This window comes from Propithecus coquereli, unplaced genomic scaffold (genome assembly GCF_000956105.1).
Source record: "Propithecus coquereli isolate 6110/MARCELLA unplaced genomic scaffold, Pcoq_1.0 Scaffold703, whole genome shotgun sequence".
Lineage (NCBI taxonomy): Eukaryota > Metazoa > Chordata > Mammalia > Primates > Indriidae > Propithecus > Propithecus coquereli.
Window position 1 is genome coordinate 506,324 of NW_012153097.1, and position 19,740 is coordinate 526,063.

At 52.3% G+C, this 19,740-nt stretch overlaps 1 protein-coding gene across 2 annotated transcripts in view; it reads left to right on the forward strand.

Moving 5' to 3' along the window:
* The window catches only part of SH3BP5L (SH3-binding domain protein 5-like), a 14,432-nt gene extending 3,779 nt beyond the window's left edge, over positions 1 to 10,653 (forward strand). Inside the window, exons 2-6 of one of the 2 annotated variants that reach the window (XM_012661311.1) lie at positions 4,086 to 4,148; positions 4,311 to 4,439; positions 6,510 to 6,671; positions 7,960 to 8,133; positions 8,703 to 10,653. In XM_012661311.1, the coding sequence (XP_012516765.1) occupies positions 4,086 to 4,148; positions 4,311 to 4,439; positions 6,510 to 6,671; positions 7,960 to 8,133; positions 8,703 to 9,170 (996 nt within the window). In that variant the 3' untranslated portion in view covers positions 9,171 to 10,653. The remainder of the gene's footprint in view (positions 1 to 4,085; positions 4,149 to 4,310; positions 4,440 to 6,509; positions 6,672 to 7,959; positions 8,134 to 8,702) is intronic. The other variant, XM_012661312.1, reaches the window with a different exon arrangement.
* Positions 10,654 to 19,740: the final 9,087 nt, after the last annotated feature.

Below are 19,740 nucleotides of genomic sequence, written 5' to 3' on the forward strand. Positions count from 1 at the left end.
AGCTGGGACTACAGGCATGCGCCACCATGCCCGGCTAAATTTTTTTTATTTTTCGTAGAGACAGGATCTCACTATGTTGCCCAGGCTGGTTTCGAACTCCTGAGCTCAAACAATCCGCCCGCCTCGGCCTCCCAGAGAGCTAGGATTACAGGCGTGAGCCACCGCGCTCGGCCTTGCTCATTTTTCTTAACTAATTAATTTATTTTTTTGAGACAGGGTGTCTCTCTGTTGTCCAGGCTGGAGTGCAGTGGCACAATCGTAGCTCACTGCAGCCTCAAACTCCTGGGCTCAAGCGATCCTCCTGCCTCAGCCTCCCAAGTAGCTGGGACTATAGGCATGTGCCACCACACCCAGCTAAATTTTTTTTATTTTTCGTAGAGACAGGATCTCACTATGTTGCCCAGGCTGGTTTCGAACTCCTGCACTCAAGTGGTCCCCCCACCTCGCCCTCCCAAAGTTCTGGGATTCCAGGCGTGAGCCACTGTACCCGGCTTGGTCCTCAGCTTTCTGAGAGAGGGTCCCGTGGAGAGATGGAGGGAAAGAGGAAAGGAGGGTTGTGCTAGATGGGCCTGTGTCTGCTCCTCTGTGACTTTTTCTAGCCTCCTTTGTGATGGGTGCATTCTTTCCTCAGATATGTGGACACAATCACTTACCTGCTTCTTTTCATACTCTTCAGGGCAACTTTGCAACTTCTGTGTCTTCCTCTGAAAGTGTGGGTTTAGCTTTCATGGGATGGTCATCATCCTGGCCCACCGACTGACCATCAGCCCGACTCTTTGGATAGTCCACAGGAGGTGGAGTGGGAGTATCTATGGCCTGAGTGCCTATGCCTTTGACTCAGTGTCTGGCATCTTGGGAATGTGCCCGGTGTGCTCTGGGAAGGTCACCCTCCCCGCTGGCTGCTGGCTCACTGATGGATGATACATGCTGACTCAGACTTTGTCTTGCCCAAATTCCATTTCAGCTGAATGCCAGGAGTCCCTGGTGGAGCAGGCCAAATGGAATGTAACTGACTGCCCAAAACAGGGCCCTGGATCCTTGGTGGCTTCCCGCTCAGCCTTGCCCTGGGTGTGCCCCAGCCTGGCTGTCCTCTCTGCCTCCCGTGCTCACCCTGCCCTCCAGGCTGTTCTGCTCACCAGGCATCTCCTTGTCCTGTTAGAGTGTTTTGGCTCCAAGGGGCAGGCCTTGGCAACAGATGGCATTTTAATTGCTGGAGGTGCTATTGGGACTGAGTTTCCATATAGAAAGACAATGCCTGCTCCCACCACTCGTCAACAACAAGAGCCCTTCTCATACTTTTTCCAGTGGGGATGACTTAACACTAAGCCATTCACTCCTTTGATTATCTTGTCAGGGCTGGGAGTTGGGGACTGGGAGCACTCTGGGCCATGGAACTCAGTGGGGATCCACTCTTAGACCTTCGTTTGCCTGTGTGAATGACGCAGGTTAGCCTTTACCCAGCTCTTCTCCCCTGGAATTGATGTTTATAACATTCCTGAGTCCCGTCCCTTTCCTACCTGGGCTGTGGTTTTCCTAGGTCAGCACTGTTTTCTTTTCCGAGGTGTCCTTCCACGGATGTTGTCAGTCCCAGGAGGGTGGTCACAGTGGCAGGAAAGCAAGATCAAAAGTCAGGTCCTGGATCCAGACCCTACTCTATCACTAATTCCTCCTGCCTCATTGTTTCTTATCTGTCAGATGCAAAGGAAATATTCCCCCAGCAGGAGCTGCTGAAAGGACTGGTCACCTCCTCTTCCAGATAGCCTGAAACCCCCTGTGGGCCAAGTCCAGCTCCAGGAAGCCTGGCCCATAGGGAGAGAGGTGGCCTCTCATCCTAACAGGAATTGCCTTTCTGGGGCCCTTTAGGGTGATCCCAGCAGCTGATGGCGATGCCCCTGTTAGGAAGGAACTGTGAAACATGGTTCTGTGTTACTGGTGGTGTTGGCGCTGCCCCCAGGCAGAGAACTCCTCTGGGGTCCTCTGAGCTGTGTTGGCTGCCTATAGTTCTAGAGTGGTTTGTTGTTTTGTAGACACTGGGTTGTGTGACTGATCGTGTTCCCCATAGGGACCAGCTTCTAGACCCACACTGTCCAGTATGGGAGTCAAATGCTACTAAGTTGACATTTGTCCTAAGGGTCAAGTACATATGGATTTTGAAAATTTAGTTTTTTTAAAAAAAAAGTAAAAGTCTGGCTGATATTATTATTTATGTTGATTACATGTTGAGGTGATAGTATTTTGGATAGATTGGGTTAAATGAAATATATTATTATAATTTCAGGCATTGCTTTTTAAAAATGTGGCTGCTAGAAAATTAAAAATTCCATGTGTGGCTTATGCTATATTTCTGCTGGGCAGCTCTGTTCAAGAGAGTTCAGAGCCAGATTCGTGGCCTTCCTGGGGCAGGGTCTACACTGTCGCAGGTGTGCACATTTCCACATCCTTGTTTCTGGTTCCGTTGTAAGTTTCTACCTTCGCTCTCTTCCTTTTGTTGTGATTAACATATCTGACTGGGTCCCTGTGTTCTCGCTTGCTGACCCAAATCTTTTCAGGATCAAGGCAGGGAGTCCGGGGAGTATAGAAGTAAAAGGACTAAGGTAGATTGTGCGTGGCAGCCTGACCCCTTCCCCAGGTGCTGGGAGGGCCAGGTGAGGTGAGCAGGAGCTGGCGTCACAGCCTCATGAGTGGGGAGGTGACAGCAGTGTTGCTGCCAAGGACAGCTACGTCTGGGCAGCAGGTTTCTGTGTGTCCGGAGACTGCAGGGCTTGCAAAGGTGGATCCCGTGGCTGAGCACCAGGTACTTGCTTGGTGCAGAACTGCCCTGCTGCTCAGGGCTGTCCTCATCTTGCCAGGGGCTCCGGGAACTTGTGTGTTTCCTCCGGCAGGAAAGGATGATTTGAGGCCAGCACACCTCCCAGCTCTCTGCCACTTCACGGAAAGCCCTGGGATGGTTCCTTTCCTTCTTTCCCCAGCCTGGGGTCCAGTGAGATACTTAAACCAGCATGTCTGGTGGCTTCTCCCCAGACTCTCCGTCCCTTTCACAGGATCTACTGTGTGGGGATCTGGGTCACCATCACCGACTACCCAAGCAGGCTTCAGAACCTGCACTCTTCCCTGATCTTGACCTTGATCATCCACCCAGCCCTTGTGATTCTGTGTCCTGCCTTTCCTTGGGATCTGCCCTCTCCCACCTGGAATACTGTGGACGGCTTCTTCTTTTGTCTCCCCAGCCCCTCCAGGCCTTCCTTACATTCCTCAGGTCTGCCTTCCTAAACCACAGACTAAGTGGCACCAAGCTCTGAGGGACCGTTTTGCCACTGGAAAAGGGCTGGTGTCTCCTCCCCTGGTGCCCCAGCCTCACTGGTTTCCTTACCTGCCAACGTTCCTGCCCGGGGCACCTGCTCCCCTTGGGTCCCCTGGCTCCCTCCCCTTCACTGGCACTTTTGTGTCTATCAAGTCCCAGCTAGGGAGCAAGTGTTCTGGTCATCCTGCCTGACCTTCTGCTCCCCAGGCAGGTGACCCTGCCCCCTGGAGGGCACCCACACCCACCTCTCACAAGGCTCCACATACTGCCCAGGGCCTGTTGCTTACTTGCTGGGCTTCCTCAGCAGCTGTGAGCTGCCACCTCTCTGTGTCCTGAATTCTAGGGTCACGGTACTGAGAGGCGATGAGCATGCAGTAAATGTCTGCTGAGTGAGTAGCCCTGCCCTGGCCCAGGCAGCTATCCTCTCCTGAGGGAGAGCAGCCCTCAGGCCCGAGGGAACTCGCCCAGCTGGAGAAAGTGGTGCGATCTGATGGAGAGAGTGAGAGGTCACCGCCACTGGCTGTGCGCATATTAGTGTTACATTCTCTGAACCTCGATTTTCCTCATCCTTAAAATTGGGGTTTTACTACCCAATACAAAGTAAAGTGAGGATTACATGAGATTGTGTGTATTGGGTCTCTGATGTACAGGAAGCGTTCCTCCATTCCTTTCCTTTCCTGAGTCTCTCACGTCCTTTCCCTGGGCAGGTGGGGCTTCCGCCCTGCACAGGTCACTTGAGCTCCTTCCTTCCACTGCACTAACTCACCGCTCCTCTCTGAGGCAGGAGGAGCTGGAGCACCTGAATCAGGCCAGTGAGGAGATCAACCAGGTGGAGCTGCAGCTGGACGTGAGTATCCTCCTCTTCCTCACACCCTTGGGCTGGTCCCCGGGGGTGTCTCCGTCTGTCTCTTTCTCAAATTGAGACCCTGGCAGGGGAGGGTTGTGCTCGAGGAACAGGAGGGGCTGGGACCCACACATGTGCCTTTCCTCTGCCCCATCCCTTTGCCAGGAGGCCAGGACCACCTATCGGAGGATCCTGCAGGAGTCAGCAAGGAAGCTCAACACACAGGGCTCTCACTTGGGGAGCTGCATTGAGAAGGCCCGGCCCTACTATGAGGCGCGGCGGCTGGCTAAGGAGGTATGGCTGGCTGACTTGTGTTCAGGGAAGGCTGTGCCAGAGCCTGACCTTGGGCTCTGTCTCTGTGTGGCATGGGAGACAAAACACCAGACCTAAGGGCAGAGACCCGGTCTAGACCTGGCTGCTCTGAACTAGCTCTGTGGGCTGAGAAGTTTCCTTTACCCCCATAGGCCCTAGGCTCGTGGTGGGGAGTTTGGGGGTGTGCTCCAGAGAGTCCAGTTTATCTCTGCTGATGTTTCAGTGTTCTTCTGTGTGTAGGGAGCCAGGCTTTAGGGTGTATCAGATATGTCAGCTCTGGTATCTTACCATTTTCATCTTCTCTCATTTCTTCTTTCTCTTACTTCTCTTCCCTTTGATTCATATCTCTCTTATCTGCATCTTTTCTTAGCTAACCACCAGCCCTCTGACCCCAGCCGTTTTGTTTACACAAGTAACGTGTGTTAACATTGGAAGACTGTAATAAAAGGAAGAAGAAAACCAAAATTGCCCACAATCCAATCATGCACGTTTCATGCTTTTTTTGTACCTGGGATTTGTTTTAATCCAGTATAGTAAGGTGCTAGACTTAGGGACAGCTACCTTGAAAGAAGAGTTATTCCCAAGAGGAGGGGACATGCCATGCCATGCAGGCCACACTGGGGAGCAACCAGGGTCAATCAGGGGGCAGAAGAAGTGAAGGAGAGAGCATATCCTGGCATCTTCATTGTGTTTTTGTGGAAAGAAATGGTTGAGGCAGGGTGGGCAAGTTTAGGTAAGTTTAGGATTGGGTAGGGGTGGTCTCTAGTTGTCTGGTTACCTGGTTCTGGGATGATTGGGGCAGGGGCTTGCTGGCTCGATGTGTGGGTTAGATAATGGAGGTATCTGGGCATCTGGGGTTTGGAGCCGTTGACTTGCATGTGAAAGTCACAGGGGAGTTTCTCATCTCTAGCAATTAGCTAGCCCTTGGAGGAGCAGGCTCTCTTTGGCCAGCAAGGCCCTCCAAGATGTCAAAGCATTATAAAAATTAGAAAGTAAAAAATACGGGCCATGCGCAGTGGCTCATGCCTGTAATCCTAGCACTCTGGGAGGCCGAGGCGTGCAAATCGTTTGAGCTCGAGAGTACGAGACCAGCCTGAGCAAGAGCGAGACCCCGTCTCTACTAAAAAAATAGAAAGAAATTAGCTGGACAATTAAATATATATATATATATATATATGTGTGTGTGTGTGTGTGTGTAAATAAAAAATTAGCCGGGTGTGGTGGCACATGCCTGCAGTCCCAGCTACTTGGGAGGCTGAGGCAGGAGGATTGCTTAAGCCCAGGAGTTTGAGGTTGCTGTGAGCTAGGCTGACGCCACGGCACTCTAGCCCGGGCAACAGAGTGAGACTCTGTCTCAAAAAAAAAAAATGACTGATATAGCACAGATGAACATGTATTTAACAAAAAAAATTTGGCATTTATTTTGCCAAAATGGGATTATACAATATGCGCTATTTTTGTTCCTTTGTTTTACTTAGCCATATCAATAAATGTACATCCATGCCATCATTTTAAAGGACTGATTAATATTTCCTTATGTTAGATGTACTATTATGCATTTAAGCAGTGTCCTATGACTGAAAAGTTAGGTTTGTGTTGAATCTTTTGCTTGTTTAGTATGGTTGTGATGAATGTCTCTGAGCACGTGTCTGCGTATTTCCTTCAGCTTACCTGCTGGGTGTGGAATTGATGGTCTCAGGGTCATATTTTCTGTGACACCCTGTGCATGTCACTAACCCTTCCAACTAAAATGGTTCAGATTTTCCTTTGTTCTCCCTGGGGCAGAAGGCCACAGCCATTGAGAGTGCTGAATTTCACACACCCACCTCCACTGAGAGCATCATTCTTTTAAATATTTATTTGTACATTTATTTATTTTCCTCCATATCCTTGTGAAATATTCTTTATAGGGTACTGCTTCCTTGGCATTAATCCTTAGCACAGTTTGGGAAATGGAGCTGATGTTGCCTTTTTCCGCTTGTCCTCACGCCCGTCTCCACGGGCAGCTGGAGGCCCCTCGGGGCTCCCATGCTGACGGCCCTCTCCCCCCAGGCTCAGCAGGAGACACAGAAGGCAGCGCTGCGGTACGAGCGGGCTGTGAGCATGCACAATGCTGCACGGGAGATGGTGTTTGTGGCCGAGCAGGGTGTCATGGCTGACAAGAACCGACTGGACCCCACGTGGCAGGAGATGCTCAATCACGCCACCTGCAAGGTGAGCTGGGTGGTGCTGGCAGCTTCCCTTTGCTGGTTCTTGTGCTTTTACTGTCTCTTCATTGCCTCACCTTTTTACTCCTCCTTCTCCTCCACTCCAGCCTTCCCCAGCTCTGGTTCTGTTTCAGGCCAAAGCTATTCCTAGCTTTCTGCCTGACGTGGCCGCCAGTGCTTCCCACATTCCATTTCCCTCTGACTTAGAATGTCATCCTGGGCTTTTCTCAAACCTTTACGTCCAGGTGTGAGACCAGCCCAAACAGTTCATCCCTGGAGGATGCGCTGGGATTCAGCATTCACATTTGTTATGTTTAGTTGTGTGACTCCTCACTTCTGTTTTCAGAATGTTTTCCCTTTCCTGCTTTTGAGCTCTGCCAGTGTACTGGATGTTCGAAGTATAATTTATGTATCATTCCAAGCTCCTGAAAGGAGCTGGGCAGCGGGAGGATCTCTGGCAATGGCTCAGTCTGCCACTTTCAGCTTGAACAGGGCAAGTGTCAGCTCCTGGTGGGGGGAGGTCGTGTCTTGTGATTCTTTGTGTGCCCTCGCACAGAACAGGCTCTCTACTTCTACTCTGGAGCTCATGCAAACAAGAGCGCGGAGCACTGGAAGAGGGGGTGTGGGAACTGTGTAGAGCAGTGTTAGGGGGCGGTGCACAGTCCAGAGCCACCCCTTAGCGGAGCAGGTGAGGCCTCCAGACACCTCGTCTACCAGGACGCGCAGGCCGGCCGTGCAGCACCCTGGGGCGGAAGCCTTGGCCTGGACTGTGCACACGTGAGGGCTGGAAACCCAGAGAACCCAGCGCACAGCGATGGCTCCCCACATGGGCTCCTCCTGTCCCTGGCCCCCAGCTGCTGGCACTGAGGGCTCCCCAGGACAATGGCTGCTGCAGATGTGTTGTGCTCACAGACAGACATTCCTGTGATGCTCATAAGTGGTTGAGAGGGTTCCAGCGCCCCTTTCCTGGCAGCAGCAAAGTTCAGTGGCAGGTGGCACAGGCGACAATAGGCAAGAGCATGGGGAAGAGGTGGCTGCAGAGGCACATGCTTCAGACATGGTCCTCAAAGGCCAAGAGGTCAGGCAGCAGGTCCAAAAGAGAGGGGAAGAAACTCTCTTGAGGCTCACCGACCCACTGTTCCTGAGTGTCTTGGGCTCTGCACATGGTGGGGAGGCTTGCAGAGGATGCTTCTGTTCAGGTTCTCCCAGGGCAGCTCTCAGATTGGCAGCCTGGGGCAAATGCCAGGGACTGCACTGTGGGGCCTACCTCGGTGATGTGTGCCCCCCTTGGCCAGGTGAACGAGGCAGAGGAAGAGCGGCTTCGAGGAGAGCGGGAACATCAGCGGGTGACACGGCTGTGCCAACAGGCTGAAGCTCGGGTCCAATCCCTGCAGAAGACCCTCCGGCGGGCCATTGGCAAGAGCCGCCCGTACTTCGAGCTCAAGGCCCAGTTCAGCCAGATCTTGGAGGTAGCTGAGTGGGAGAGAGGGAAGAAGAACGGGCAGGTGGGGCTGTAGAAGGGGCAGGCATGGCAAGCGAGGGCAGGTAAGGGATGTTGTCTGCCTGTCTGGGCCGTCCTGGTGGGGTGGGCAGGGCAAGGCCTCCGCCGGGCCAGCCAGTGGTGGGATGTGTGGCCCTGCAGGAGTGGGAGGCAGGGCTGGGGGCTGGTACTGGCAGAGAACATAGTTGAAGAAGGGCGGTAAACAAGAGAAAAAGTGAGAATAGAGGAAACCAGGGATGGGGAGAAGAGCCAGCCAGATGGTGAGAAGGAACAATGGGGAGAGGAGGAGGAGGAGCTAGTGGAGATGAAGTCCTGGGAGGAAGGCCCTGGAAGGTGGAACTCAAGTCAAGAGCCAGGCAGGATTGCTGGGACGGACAGCCAGAGGAGCAGTGGGGCTGGCAGGAGTTGCAGGTCTGCGGTGGGTGCTGAGCGCAGCCAGCCAGGGGTTCTGGGAGGCGAGGCTCTGTACCTCAATGCGGAGTGCCGCATAAGGCGGGACACGCCGTGGATCACCTTGCTCTGTCTTGTCCCCTGCAGGAGCACAAGGCCAAGGTGACGGAATTGGAGCAGCAAGTAGCCCAGGCCAAGACCCGCTACTCAGTCGCCCTGCGTAACCTGGAGCAGATCAGCGAGCAGATCCATGCGCGGCGCCGGGGCCTGCCTCCCCACCCCCCAGGCCCGCGGCGTTCCTCCCCCGTGGGGGCTGAAGCGGGACCGGAGGACACAGAGGATGGGGACAGCGGGATTGAAGGGGCCGAGGGCGGGGGGCTGGAAGAGGGCAGCAGCCTGGGGCCTGGCCTCGCCCCCGACACGGACACTCTGAGCCTGCTGAGCCTGCGCACTGTGGCCTCTGACCTGCAGAAGTGTGACTCGGTGGAGCACTTACGGGGCCTCTCGGACCACACCAGTCTGGACGGCCAAGAGCTGGGACCTCGGAGTGGGGGACGCCGGGGCAGTGATGGCGGGGTCCGTGGGGGTCGCCACCAGCGCAGCATCAGCCTGTAGCCCAGTGGCCACAGCTACTGGCTTGACTCTTCCCCACGGGCTGATCAGGGCCCCACAGGCTTCTCACCCCCTCTTCTCTGGGGTCCTGTCTTCCCTGAGGTCCCCTTCTCCAGTGCTTCCCTGGGAGAGGTTAGCTGTGTCCGCGTCCTGTGTCTGCCCTGGCTTTCTCACCGCCTCCCCTCTCGCCTCTCGCCTCTCCCCCCTCACAAGGCAGCTCTCTCTTCGCCTTCCCTATTCAGAAGGCTTGTTCTCTGGCGCTCTCATCTCCCGCACCCTGCAGGCCCCTCCCAGTCTGTAGAGTGTGGACCCTTTGCTGTCCTTTCTATCTGACCCTCCCCGTCCATCTGTTTGGCTTTTCCCCTTGGGGAAGCTCGTCTAGAAGGCACAGAGAAGCTCATGAGAGAAAATGAGCGCCGGGCCTGAGAGCCTAGCCTGAGTGGAGGGACAGGCGCCCCTCCTGCTGGCCCCCAGCCCCACCCACCTTCCCAAGGCAGCTCTGGAGGGCGCCCTAGGGATGCTGCTGAGCCCTCTGGCGGCCCTGCACCTCTGCCCTGTTCCAGCTTGCCAGTGTGTGACCTGTAGGATGTGCTCTGTGCCTCTGGGAGATACTGCCCTTCCCTGCAGCACTCCCCTTCACGACCTGAGCCACTCTGCTGTGTGTGTCCCAAAGCAGAACTTGCAGGATGTCGGTGTTACGGAGAGAAACCCCACCCATTGTCAACATAGGGAATATCACCACCTCCAGACTGGCTCCTGTGGGCATGGCGTTTCCCCAGCGGGGCTGAGTCCTTAACGTTGCCTAGGTGCTAGTGGGTCCCTAACTGGGTCCGTGTTGAGGGTGAAGGTGTGATGAGGTCCTGAAGGCTTAGGCCCCTGTCGTTCCCACCCCCTTACACTCTTGCTACTGAGTTACATTTACTTTTTCTGGGTAGAGGATGCTAAGCCGCATCTTAGCGCCCTCCTGTAGGGTGGGATTGGGGAATTTGGTGCTCTATTGCTCTCCCTTGCTCTTCTCCAAACCAAACAATGCCTACTCCAGGATACCTTGGGAGTGCTAAAGCTTGGTTGCCAAGCCTCTCACCTCCTTTGGTGCAGGGAGTGGTTGGTCTGGGGTGAGGGGTCCTGCCCTCTACAGGGAGTTGCTCCAGCTGCCTAGCAGTGCCCCCAAGCTGTGTGTAGGGAAGCCACACCAGATTTGGGTGCCTTGGAAAAGTTGGTTCTTCCTCTTGTCCCAGCCCTGGAAAGCAGAGAGCTCTTGCCTAGCTAGGCCTGTGTCCCACTGCCAGCAACTACTAGAGGAGTGAACCTCTGCGCTCTGCACAGGTGTCCACAAGTGGAGGGAGGATGGTCACAATGAGAACCTTGGGGTTTGAGGTGGCCGTGGGTGGAGATCAGAAAGGGAGGGAAGGAGGACATGGGTGTGCGTGCGCATGTGCTAGTGTGTGTGGGGGAAAGGGTCTGCCCTGGTTTTATTTAAATAAAGTAGTTTATGTAACAGCAACATTCTCTGTCCCTGTTGGAGGATAGGAGAGAAAGGTGTGAGGATGAGGCAGGGGTGGGAGAGGGAAGAGCAGGGCAAGGTGGGGGTCTTTAAATGGGATGGTGAGGGGAGGGCCAGATGGAGCAAGCCAGGCTACGTGCTCTTGGAGTGTTGCAAGGCCACGTGGCCGGTGCTCATGCACAGGGCAGATGTGACAAGCTGGGGAGGAGTCTGGGCCTCATGTGGCCGTGGTATGTAGATGATGGGTGCTAGAGCGGGCTTGGCACAGAGGGTCTGCAGGGTGGAGTAGGTGCTGTTGGAGCCAGGTGAGCGTGCCAGAGGGGTAAGGATCTTGATGTGTCTGGATGTGAGCTTGAAGGAAGGGGAGGGACAAAAGAAGGGATGCTGGATTTATCAAGTAAACATACAGGGTGTCCACTTAAATTTCAGACAGACAATGATTTTTGTGCCCTGTAGTGTTTAGGACATGAGTTACCTGTTGTGTATCAGAAATTAAAATGTGGATGAAAGACAACTGCCAAGTCAGGGCTTGACCGGTTGGGTGCTGGAAGGGGTTTGAGTACATTTGGACCCACAGGTGGGAGATGGGGGAGGGATGTGAACTTCAGGAGCCTCAGAGGTGAGAGCAAAAGGCTTTGTTTGGCTTGAGCTGCACTTGGGGCATGCCAGCATTTAGAGCAGGGTTGAGCAGTCAGCCAAGGGAAGGAGAAGACGCTGCCAGGGAGGAGAACCAAAACCTCTGGAGGCCAAGAAGGGGCAGGGTAAAGGCCAAGGATTGGAGGGACACAGCAGAGCAGTGACCTTGACAGCCTTGGACACCAGAGAGGCCATTACAAGCCACTATGTCCTGAGCACTCAACTGTGTGCCTTTGACAGCCTCTGTCCAGGTTTCTGAGACTGCCTCCCCTGACCTGGCAGATGGATGGCAAACTATTTCCTTTATTACCAGAAAAGCTGCTGTGAGAATGTATGGCTCATGTTTTTGGGCAAGCGGGCTTTAAGAACATTTTTAAAAATTGTATATATTTAAGGTGTACAAAATGATGTTTTGATAGACAATGAAATCGTTACTATAGCGAAGACATTGGCATAGCCATCTTTTTGCATGGTTACCTCCCCCCTTTTTTGTGGTAAGAGCACCCAAAATCTCCTTAGTTAGCACATTTCCAGTATTTAGCATTATAATGACGGTAATATTGTAGTAATCGTAAGTGGGCTTTCCGAGATGATACTGAGGCGCTGCACTTCCCTCCCCGGCCATGGCAGGCGGGACCTGGAAGGCTCCTGGGACGGAGAAGCCCTAGGAGAGCAAGGCTGGGCTGTGCACACAGCTCCTCGTGCAGCCACCCACTGGGCAAGGCAGGGTCGGAGGCAGACCGGGAGGGTTAGAGCTAGTGGTGCTTCCTTCAAGTGGAAGAAAGCAGAAGCCACAGCAAATGTGGGCTCCCCGGCAGCCTGGCAACTCTGGCTTGTACTCGCCCTGTGACCTCACGCACCAGGGCACACACCCACTGAATGCTCACAGCCTTATGGGGGAGGCAGCACTTCCACAGGTGAGAAACTGGGCCTGCCCCAGCTCCCCACAGAAGGTAGTGGGTGAAGGTGAGCAGGAGTTGGGGGAGAGAAAAGCAGGGCAAGGTGGGGGCCCTTTAAATGGGGCGGTCAGGGGAGGAAGGGGGAGGGCCAGAGGGAGCAAGCCGGGCTCCCCTCGCTCTGCTCTGTGCTCAGGGGGTGGTGCGAGGCCACGCGGCAGGGTGTTCTTATGCTCCCACTCGGAGTCTGGAGTCCAGGCTCTTGCGCCCTGGAGCGGAGGCGCTCACAGGAACAGATGAGGAAGTGGATGTAGTCACCTGGGAAGTTTTGCTAGGAAGAGAAACATCACTTCTCAGCTCCTTTTCCCCGCAAAGAGGGTCTCAAGGGATTTGTTTGTTTAAGATGAGCAAGAGATGGTCAAGGTGTGGGGGATGTGGGACGTTGCCCCCAGCCCCGCACCATGACATGTCACATGTCACACTGGCTGGTTGAGTTCACACTCCCCAAGTGAGGGGCTGGGGCCTCAGTCTCCCAGACGGCTGCACCTGGCAGATGCCCAGCGAAGGTGCTTCTGCTTCTCACCTCTTTCCCCAACCCCAGCCTACACCAGGTGACTTTATCGGTACAGCCATTAGGTCAGGATCTGGCAAAACACAGTCCCAGGATTACATCTCCATGCCTCTAGGGGAGTTCTTGCATTTCTCTGCCCTTCATTTTTATCACCTATAAAACAGGACAGTGTGGACGTGCATGGCGTGGTGTGTGTCAGTGGCTCGTAGTCATGGTGATTCTTGTTGGTACTTCTCTGCCACTTTGGCTTGCTTAACCTAAGGAGGCCTCACCGCATCTTGTGCTGCACAAGGAGACTCTATAAAAAGGTTGTGTTTCCCTCCTCGTCTGGATGTGATTTTGAGAAGCCTAACAACTTCAACCGGCCTTTTAAGAATTTTCAGTTTTTGAATTTTTAATTGACTCGTTGTAAGCATATATGTTTATGAGCTGTGGAATCAACCTGCTTTCTGTAGACGCCGTTACTCAGCCCGGGCCACAGAGGGCGAGGTCGAGCTGTCAAGGTCTAGCTCTATCAGCAGGGGGCAGCAGCCACCCGAAGGCAGGCGGAGTGTCTGCTGCGTCCCCAAGCACTGTGTGTGCGCTCGAGGCCTTCCTCATCCACTTTGTGGTGGAGCCTGAGAAACTGCTCGTGGAGGGGTGGGGGAGTGTGTACCCCAGAATCGAGCTCCGTCTGTCCTCTCACGGGCCTCTTGCCTCCTCAGAATCGCCCCACCATGTGCGAAAGCTGGCCCAAGTCTGCGATGCAGCTCGTCCTTTGAGATCAGATGTCCCCTACCTGTGGGTGCACGCCGCCATTTGCCAGAGCTCACCTCCTTTGCCTCCCTAGTGGTCTTTCCTCTCCCTCGCTACAGCCTCCTGCATCCCCCACCCGCTCCTGCCCACCGTTCCTGAGCCTCAGGCCGACCACACTACCCATGGCCCGGGACGGGGAACCAGTGGACCATTTCACTGGTCGGAGAATGAAACTTTTGGCTGGTGAAACGGCCAGTAAATTTTCTTAGATTATTAAGAAATATTCACCAGGATCTTTCAGCTTATAAAACACTGGTAGGGCTTGTTAGGAACATCACTCACTGAAATGCCATCGCTGGGTCTTCCAGGTAAGGAATGCAGTGTGCACAGGTAACAGTGAAAAATAGGTGACTAAAGAGGGCTGCAGTCAAGGAGAGATCTGGGAGGTTAGGAAAGAGAGCAGGCGTGTCCAGCAGGAGACTGCCTCTGTCTCAGACTGCAGAGGTGGTGGCGGGAACTCCTTCTCTCCTGTCCTGGGGACCCCTGGCTCCTAGTCATCCCACCTTTCTTCTGAACTCTGTCCTCAGCTTTTTCAGCTAGGGCCTCAGCTCACTCGTCCTGGTGTTCTCAGGGCCTGGGATGTGGCACTTTGCACCAAACATCCGCCCACTGACTTCTGTTTGTGCTTCCCCTGCACAGGTTTGTTCCTTTCTCAGTTTGAGGCCCAGCTCACAGGGACTTGTTTTTTTCTTTTCTTTTTCTTTTTGAGACAGAGTCTTGCTCTGTCACCCGGGCTACAGTGCCGTGGTGTCAGCCTAGCTCACAGCAACCTCAAACTCCTGGGCTCAAGCCATCCTCCTGCCTCAGCCTCCCGAGTAGCTGAGACTACAGACATGCGCCACCACGCCTGGCTCGTATGGACCTTTGGCCAAAGGTCTTTCTGGTTCTCCAGCTCTCTATCCCAGTCTGAGTTAATCCCATCATCCCGAAGTTCCCTATGGCTCTTTTTGGTTTACTGAAGAACTGACACAATGTCATAGACATGTGTCTCCTGTTGGTCCTACGCCCCGGAAGAAGGGCTAGGTGTCATCCCAACTCCATCTCACCCAATACATAACAGTACAGTAGATGCGTACAGGGACCGTGCATGGCCCAAATCAGTACAGTGAAGTGTGAAAGAGGGCAGGTGTAACCTAGGACTGCATCAGATGATCTAGGACATACGGTCACCCTCCTTTTAGAAACTCAGTAAACATGGGTTGATTTGAGAGCTCAGCTGTTGAAAGCACTGACTACACTGTCCAGAGGCTTGTCCTTGGCCTGCCCCTGCCAAGAGGGGCTGTATGCACATGGACAAGTCACTCAGCTCCTCCGGGCCTCAGTGTTCCAATCTGCAGGAGGGGCAGCTGGACTCGGTAGATAACCTCTCAGGTTATCTAAAGCCCTAAAATTATACAGCTGGCAGTGGAGGTTGGGCCGTGTAAGGAGTCTTGGTGGATGACGTGAAATGGTGCCTGCGTCTGTAGAGAGGATTAGGAGTTGGAGCGTGAGAATTCCAGTGAGTTCAGGGTTAGTTAGGGTCTCGCCCAGAAGCAGTGGAGGGCGGCTGGATGTTTCTGCTTTGGGTGTGAGCTGATGACCGCCCGCTGTGGTCGATGAACTCAGAGTCTGGGGGCGGCAGCTTCTCCTTTCCCAGAACAGGCAGGCGACTTTCAGCACACAGTGCGGATAAACTAGTTGATTTAGTCAAACACCTGGGAGGAAGGGGGTGTGTCAAAATGAGTTTCTTCCCATTTAGAAAAGAGGAACATTCTAGTTCTAGGGTAAAGTGGAGGAACAGGGCCATGGAGTTTAGAAGAGAAGGCAAACGCCTTCTTCCTCAGCTGCTGCCTCATCTCACATGCTTCTAGGCCACCTGTCCTTTACCCGCTCTCATTATGATTTCTGTGATGACACACAGAAGGCAGGGTTCTCTCCACACCCAACACAAGGGAATCTCAGCTGTGTCAGAGCTACCCTTCTCTGGAGGTAAGAGGGGATTCTTACAGGGCTGGGGGCTGGGGAAGCAGCGGGGGCCAGGGGAGGCTCATGGAGCTGTGTGAGTTCCCAGGGCTCCTGCTGTTTAGGGGAGAAGAAGAGGTCATGGCCAACGTCACCTCCCCTCCTTCTAACCTCAGTGTTGCTGTGTGGTTTCAGCCTCCCACTTACTTTGGAGAGAGTGACCAGGAGCCTACCTGCCCTTGCACCCGGGAGTGTATGACAGTTCCTGTTCTCACATCTGACCTTTCTTCAGCTGACCTTTGCCCCTTTTACCTGATCCCCTCTTTCACTTGACAGGATTTCAGAAGCCTCTGAGAACAAACTCCTCCCTCTCCCTCAAATAGTTGCATTTAGTAGTAGGGACCGTGGGTGCCTAGCCTTAGGGTGGTCTCTTAGAAGGAAGGGAGCTGTTTTCATTGCACCAACAAAAACAAACTCAAGGTAAAAAAAATGCAACCACATATTTAGTTCATTTGCCACCTTGGATATGCTTTTTATTTTTTTCTGAATTGTTTTCTTTTTCAAATATATATTTTAAAGACACATTCAGAGAGAATGTGACAGAGGAAAAAGGCAGAATCAAAGACAGGCAAATTGATTTGGAAGCATAAATGGAGGGGTGAGAGAAAACGCCAGCAGCTAGAGAAACCAAAAGAATCAGATCCTGGGCTCAGTGTCTCACGCCCGTAATCCAAGCACTTTGGGAGGCCGAGGCTGGAGTATGCTCGAGGCCAGGAGTCTGAGACCAGTCTCAGCAATGTAGTGAGATCCCATCTCTGCAAAATGTTAAAAAAAAAATTAGCTGGTGTGGTGGCACGTGCCTGTAGTCCCAGCTTCTCCGAAGGCTGAGATAGGAGGATCACTTGAGCCCAGGAGTTTGAGGCTGCTGTGAGCTATGATCAGGCCAGTGCATTCCAGCCTGGGTGACAGAGCGAGACCCTGTCCCTAAAAAAAGAGGGAGAAAGTGATGAAGTGGTGAAAGCAGAGCAGCAGAGAGGAAAAGGGACGTGAAGGGACCCGAGAGACGAGAAGAGGGACCTATCTCCAAGGGACTGAGCTGGTAGCACCAGTGGTGCTCAGAAGCACCTGGATCTAACTGAGCCCAAGCTGGAGTCACAGCTCTCCCCTACCTTGATCTGTCTCAAGGTTCTTAGGTGTGGGGCTGTTCCTGGTGCTGCCTGGATTCTTCAGCCATCTGCCGGCCAGAGGTTTATGGCTCTAACAGGGAAAACGCCAATCTTGTTTCGGACATGCCCTACCCTCTGTTGGCTCCAAACGGTGATATCCAGTAATAGGAAGCAAGATCCTGTGAGTGAACTCAAGACACAGGCAGAGACTGTGGAAGGCACAGGGGAAAGGCATTGCCTTCCTAGGAGACCCTTGAACTTCTCCTTGGAAACAGCTACCCTACATAGCCGGTGGGAGAGGACCCAGGGCGCGCTGCCTTGGGCATGCCTGTGGCCTCCCAGCAACTCCTCGCCGTTAATCCCATGGGGATTTGTGTGCCCAGAGCCCCGTCACCTAAACAAGCCACTCTGTAATCAAAACTGTTTTCTTGAGGATTTGTGGGTTGTGAGAGATGTATTCTTCTATGTGGAATATGCTCTTTCGACGACGGACATCAAAATCCCACAGCGAAAGTCCCACTGTAGCATTATATTTAACTAACGTGGTTCAGTAGGGAGGCGTCATTCAGAGACTCCAGCCCAGAGAGGACCCTTCTTGAACATTCCTAAAATGCATTCTTTAGAGCAACAACATAAACATCACCTGGAACTTGTTAGAAATGCAAATTTTCAGCCCCCCCCCGTCACTTCTCCCCAGACACACCAAATTAGAAATTCTAGGAGTGGGCCCTAGCATCTGTCCGACAGACGCTGGGGACTCTGCCGCATGCCGGAGTCTGAGGAGTGCATCCTCCAGGCGGGTGGAAGGGATGTGCAGACAGCACGCTTCCCTTCTAAAACGTGTCACCTCATCAACCTTTCACTGGCCAAAGCAGTCACCTGGCCTAACTTCAAAGGGGTGGTTCAAAGTGCACCTCTACCACGTGTCCTGGAAGAAGGAGTCTGGGATATTTTTGACCATAGATGGGAAAACACTATGGCCATGAGCATTCCCAAAAGAGGAGACACAAGCTAGAGGTTGCCCTTTTTGTTTCTAGAATGTGTGTCTAAGAAATAGGGCTTTTGAATATAAGTGCAGTGCTGTTATCGCACCAGATGAAATTAACAGTAATTTCTTGGGATCGTGTATCAGGCCCAATTACCATTTCCCCAGTCGCCTCATACATGGACCATTACAGTGGGTAGTCTTTGGGCCCCAAAGAAGCCCTATACATTGCACAAGGAGTTGGGTGGCTTCAGTCTGTGCCGTTGAGGCTGCCATTTTCATGAATCACACCGGGACATGATTGACATGTAGTTTCTGATTGAGCAAGGCTGGGGTGGGGCCTGAGCCCCTCCGTGCCTGCGCCTCTGGTTGTTGGACCACACTTGGAGCAGTGAGGCCTTAAGCCCTCTCCAGAGTTCCATTACAGTGTACACAACAAAATCCCTGTTTGCAAGGAGCTCCCACCTACCTGTGTACTACACTGCCTGGTGCGTATTATTAAAAAGAGCCAGACCTGGGGAATAAATTAATCTTAGGTTTGTTCCTCCAAAGATTATATTCTTATTTAGAAGAAGCCTAAAATTTTGCAAAATAAATGGATATATTAATGAAATTCTTGGAACCATATTGCTTCATTAAATAAATAAACAAAAATCCTACAAACCTATAGAAATATGCTGTTATAAGATCCCAATCCCAGGAGACTTCTGATTCCAACTCTGACATGTAAAGAGCTTGGAAGTTGTCACTTCTGTCCTTATAGCAAAAAAAGCTGGACAAACTGGAAATCAATAACTTTTCTTAGACCCATCAGAGTTTTAGATCAAACTGCTACTCCCAAATCTAGTGAGACAGGCAAATCTAGAAGGCATATCCGAGATCTGCCAACCTAGAAGGCAGAGGAGCCATGAACTGGTAGGATACTTAAATGGTAATCTTGATAAATTGCTGATGGCTAAGTGTGGGCCACTGTGGACTGGAGGGAGAAACTCCTGGGCTGTGGTGTTAGGGCTCCCACATCTGTGGGTTCCATTTCCAGGAATCCTACCAGGTTCTTATGGTGAAGATCTAAGAAAGTTTCCCTTATGGCTCTGGCAGCAGGAGGGGCAGAGTAATCACTGTAAAACATGCACAGAACATGTTCCACACTAGCCTCCTCTCCAGAAAGAAGACGCTACCAGAGCTCATCACATCAAAGTGAGGAACGTTTCTCCCACTCCAGGGCCCTCTTGCCTTCCTGTCTCACCTAAGGAGTTGAGGGCTGAAGCATAAAAGAAGTATTTGTGAAGGTCACAGACCCATCGAAGGACTGAAATTGAATTGGAAGATTATAGAACGTTCCTCCTCCTCGCACCTCAGCGCCACACCGCCAGGGCCCCAGTGTAGTAATAGTAGATTACAGTTGAACAAGACTCAGCACACAGACTCGAAAAGGAGTCTGACTAGGGAAGACCAAAGTCGATAGAGGACATAAAACCAAGGAAACCAGCAGGATTTTGGAAGCCTCTACTATCTTTAAATGCAGAAGGCATTAAACAAAGCCCAAATATTAGGCGGATTAAAACAAATCCTCACACTAAAAGCCTGTTTATCTCAGTTCCTATTACTGAATAAAATATTTTCAGCTTTCTTCAAAATATTATAAGTCATGCCTAAAGGCAAGAAAAACATAGTCTACAGAGACAAAATTAGCACCTGAACCAGACTCCTATGTTGGAATCATCAGAGAATTTTAAATAACTATACTTAATACGTTAAGGGCTCTAATGCAAAACGGAGACAGCATTGAAGAACGGAGGAGTAACACAAGCAGAAAGAGGGAAACTCTAAGTAAGAATAAAAAGGAAATACTACAGGGTGTCCCAAAAGTCACCATACATAGGGAAAATGAACAATTGTAGCTAAATGTACCTTTATTTAGAAAATATTCATTACAAAATTCTACAATTTTTTCCTTTGTATGGAGACTTTTGGGACACGCTGTAGAAATCAAAAGCTTTGTAAGGAATGAAAAATGGCTCATCAGTAGTCTTGACATAGCTAAGGAAATGTGGTCTTGAAGATGGGTCAATAGGAATT